At 64.2% G+C, this 4,040-nt stretch overlaps 1 protein-coding gene across 1 annotated transcript; it reads right to left on the bottom strand.

Annotated features, from left to right (window-relative positions):
- Nucleotides 1-1,722: 1,722 nt before the first annotated feature.
- Fzd2 (frizzled class receptor 2) lies at nucleotides 1,723-4,039 on the bottom strand (the record flags this gene model as incomplete). Its single annotated transcript, XM_005394650.2, has 1 exon — nucleotides 1,723-4,039. A coding segment is annotated over one exon (1,110 nt), but the record flags the coding sequence as incomplete, so codon positions are not given.
- Between the last annotated feature and the right edge of the window lies 1 nt (nucleotide 4,040).

The following is a 4,040-nucleotide window of genomic DNA, read 5'->3' as shown; positions in this document are numbered from 1 at the left end:
GCTGCTGGGGGACACAGAGCTCCTCACTCTTGAGGACACAGAATTTCGCCTGGGACAACATCGCGTGTTCACTGCGGCGGCACCCGAAGGCGGCCTCTCGGGGAGGGGCGGGGCCTTCGGGAGGGGCGGGGCCTCTCGTGAGAGGAGGGGCCTCTCGTGAGAGGAGGGGCCTCTCGTGAGAGGAGGGGCCTCTCGGGGAGGGGCGGGGCCTCTCGGGGAGGGAGGGGCCTCTCGGGGAGGGGCCTCTCGGGGAGGGGAGGGGCCTCTCGGGGAGGGGCGGGGCCTCTCGGGGAGGGAGGGGCCTCTCGGGGAGGGCGGGGCCTCTCGGGGGGAGGAGAGGGTAAGGGGTCTGCGCCTCAGCAAGCAGGGTCCGGGCGCGAGGTGGCGCTCGGAGGGGTGACCGAGCAGGAAGCAGAGGAAGCAGGGCCTGGAGCACCAGCAGCGCCTAGGCTTCTTGCCGGCGCCTCCCGGCCACGGGCTCAGGACCTTCCCTGCCCGTGCTCTGCAGAGCTCAGTTAGCAGGGCCTAAGGCTGTACGTGCACCCCTCCCGCGCGGCTGGGGCTTGGATTGCTTGTGGTGCGGAGCGCCGCACCCAGGGTTCTCCGAGACTGAGCACCCGCCTTTTGAGACGGGTTCACTAAGTTACCCAGGTGGGACCCAAACTTGCCATCCTGCCGGCTCCCTCCGTGCTGGGATTACAGGCGTGCGCCGCCCGGGCCTGCCAACCCTCATCTTTAACTGGGTTCTCAGGGTGCAGCCTGGAGCGGGTGGTCAGGTCAGGGTGCCCCCAGCCCGGTCCTGCCACACTGGTGGAAAGCTGTTCCTGAAAGGAACTGGAAGTGGGGTGCGAGCGGCGCCTCACTACTCTGCCAGGGAACAAAGGGGAAGCCAAGTGCAAGACGTGCGCCTCTCAAAACAGTCAGGGGCTCGGGGGCAGCGGGGGGCAGAGCTCTGCCTGACATGCGTGAGGGGCTGGGTTCCACCGGCAGCACCCCGGGAAGAAAAAGAGATGCTATAATCTACCCACTAGCTCAATTTTAATCCCCATCCCAGGGGGCCCCCTAGGCTGGGGGGTGGGCAGAAGGACCCGCTTTACCAAGGTGGCCCCACCCAGCACTGGGATAGAGGCGGTGTCCCTGGCGGGCGTCTCGCCCAGCGCACACAAAGCCGACACGGGGGGCTCAGAGATGGGGGACCCGCAGCCCTCTCCTCCCTGGGCTTGGCGCAGAGCCCCGGCGTTCTAGGCTCTCGCCAGGGTTGCGAGACACTCAGTTTGTGCTTCACTTTCCTGGAGCCCGTGCGTCCTTCAGACCGCGCAGCTCCAGGGACGGTGACAGTGACAGCCCTCGCCGGCCGCTGCCAGTCACGGGAAGCTGGGGAGGCGGCACACACCGCCCTCTGGCCTGCGCAGGGCCGGGGGCTGCGCTGGAATCCCGGGCCGCTGCGCTCCCCACCTGACTTCAATTAGCAGGGGCCGGCTCCCCTCCCCCAGCGCCAGCCACACGCCGTCCCAGGGGTCCCAGGCACTTTCTCCCGTCCCAGGTCAGCCAACAAAGGAGGACAAGGCTCCCTTTCCTGTCGCTTTTCGGCGAGAAAAGCACGAAGTCGGCCCCGAAGCGCGCCCCGCCCCGCCCCCACCCCGAGGAGGGGGAGGGGTGGTGCGGTTTGGTAAAGCTCATAAAAAGTTACAACCCTGTTAAACGCAATTAAAGGGCTAGATCTCGGGAAGATAGTTAAATGCACTTTATTATTATGATTATTAGCTTCTAATTTGCACGATTATCAAGAAGTAGGAGGTGGGAAAGCCGAGATAGCCGGCCGAGTCGTCTTCCGACCAGTCCTGTGGAATCAAACTTCTAAAATGTTCCCCGGCGTCGAGGGAGCGGGTGCTGGCGGCCGGCAGACGCTCCTTGCGCCGCTCGGCAGGCAGCACGGAGGGAAAGTCTCTGCTTTATTTGGGGGGAGGGGAAGATAAGAAACATCTGTTCCACATCCCACCGCCCGGCCCGCGGCCCCCGCTGCCGGGCCTCTCCCGGGGCAGCCACCCACTTCTTTTTCCCTTCTTTTTTCTTCTGGACAAGTTTGAAAAGAAACCAGTCTTTTGTCAGAATAAACTAAAAAATCCCACCACCCCATCAGTACCTTCCTCCACTGCAACCCATTTTCTGCTTTTTTGGAATAGAAACAAAGAAAGGCCCCAAACGACAATAAAACTCCACTTATAACTCACAAACCAACCCCGAAGCTGCTACCGCGCCCGAGGGAGGAGTTTCCCTCGGCTGAGGGCAGCGCAGACTGCAGGGAAAGTAGGGGAGCGACGTAGGGTCTCAAAACTCCAGAGTTTCCACCCAGTTCGAAGGCTAGGGGGACCCTAAAAACCCAGGCAGAGGAGAGGACCTGGACCAAAGTGGGGCGCGGGGGCGGGTGATTGGTGCCGGAGCCGCGGGAAGATGCGGTAGACCTTCAGGCTGCAGGTGAGGGCGCTGGGCCGGGCCCACCGTCCGCTCCCGCCTCCGCCCGCGTTTGTTTTGTTCTTTTTTTCCCTTCGGGTAGGAGGTCTCCAAGCACCGCGTGAGGGGGACAGCACAAACGCGGAGGGAGGGAAATGTGGAAAGGATCCAAGTCATCCCGCGGCTCCGCAGGCCGCGCGAAAGCACAGGCGGCAGGACTGGCTCCAGGCGCAGCTGCAAGGAACCGGCTCCTGGGTCCCCCAGGACCCGCAGGAGACCCCCAGATCCCAGCCCCGGGCGGGCTCCTTGGGCACCGTACTGTCTTCAGCCGGGGAGTCCTCCTGTTCTTTTTTTCTCTCTTTTTTTTTTTAAATAGAAAATATATAATTACATTTGCAAAGACTATTTACAGTTCTAATTACAAACCTCGAGGGGGCAAGGACGGCTCCAGGGTGGGGTCTGTCGTAGCCCCGCGCTTTCACACCGTGGTCTCCCCGCGCCGGCTCCGCGCCAGGCGCGCGTAGAACTTGCGCCACGACTGCAGCGTCTTGCCAGACCAGATCCAGAAGCCCGACGTGATGCCCACGATGAGCGTCATGAGGTACTTGATCATGTAGACCGTGAAGTCGGGCGCGGCACGCGGCGCGTGGGGCGCGGGGCACGGGATGGCCAGGCTGCGGCAGTGCTGGCTGACCCAGGAGCGCTCCCAGCGCTCGCGGAAGGCCTGCTCGTAGAAGTAGCAGGCCAGCACGATGGTGGCCGGCACCGTGTAGAGCACGCTGAAGACGCCGATGCGCACCATGAGGCGCTCCAGCTTCTCCGTCTTCGTGCCGTCGTGTTTCATGACGGTGCGGATGCGGAAGAGGGACACGAAGCCCGCCAGGAGGAAGGACGTGCCCACAAACAGGTACACGAAGAGCGGTGCCAGCACGAAGCCGCGCAGCGGGTCCAGGCTGTGCAGCCCCACGAAGCACACGCCGCTCAGCAGGTCGCCGTCCACCTGGCCCAGCGCCAGGATGGCCACCGTCTTGACAGCGGGCACGGCCCAGGCCGCCAGGTGGAAGTACTGCGAGTTGGCCTCGATGGCCTCGTGGCCCCACTTCATGCCGGCCGCCAGGAACCAGGTGAGCGACAGGATGACCCACCAGATGGAGCTGGCCATGCTGAAGAAGTAGAGCACCATGAAGAGCAGCGTGCAGCCCTCCTTCTTGGTGCCCTGCACCACCGTGCGGTAGCCGTCGTCCGAGAAGCGCTCGTTGCACACGGCGCGCTCCTGCAGCACGAAGCCCGCGATGTAGGCCACAGACACCATGGTGTAGCAGCCGGACAGGAACACGATGGGGCGCTCGGGGTAGCGGAAGCGCTGCATGTCCACCAGGTAGGTGGTGACGGTGAAGAAGGTGGAGGCGCAGCACAGCACGGACCACGTGAGGATCCAGAGGCGCGCGAACCGCGTCTCCTCCTGCGAGAAGAAGAGCGCGCCGTCGGGGCGCGCGGGCTCGCAGGGCGCGGCGCAGTCGCGCTCGCCCAGGAAGCGGTAGCTCAGGTAGGCGGGCACGCGCAGCACGCGCGGGCAGCGGAACGGGGAC

The sequence above is a fragment of the Chinchilla lanigera genome, unplaced genomic scaffold, assembly GCF_000276665.1.
Source record: "Chinchilla lanigera isolate Chin_1 unplaced genomic scaffold, ChiLan1.0 scaffold00050, whole genome shotgun sequence".
Classification (NCBI taxonomy): domain Eukaryota; kingdom Metazoa; phylum Chordata; class Mammalia; order Rodentia; family Chinchillidae; genus Chinchilla; species Chinchilla lanigera.
This window is presented reverse-complemented; position numbering and strand designations above follow the sequence as displayed.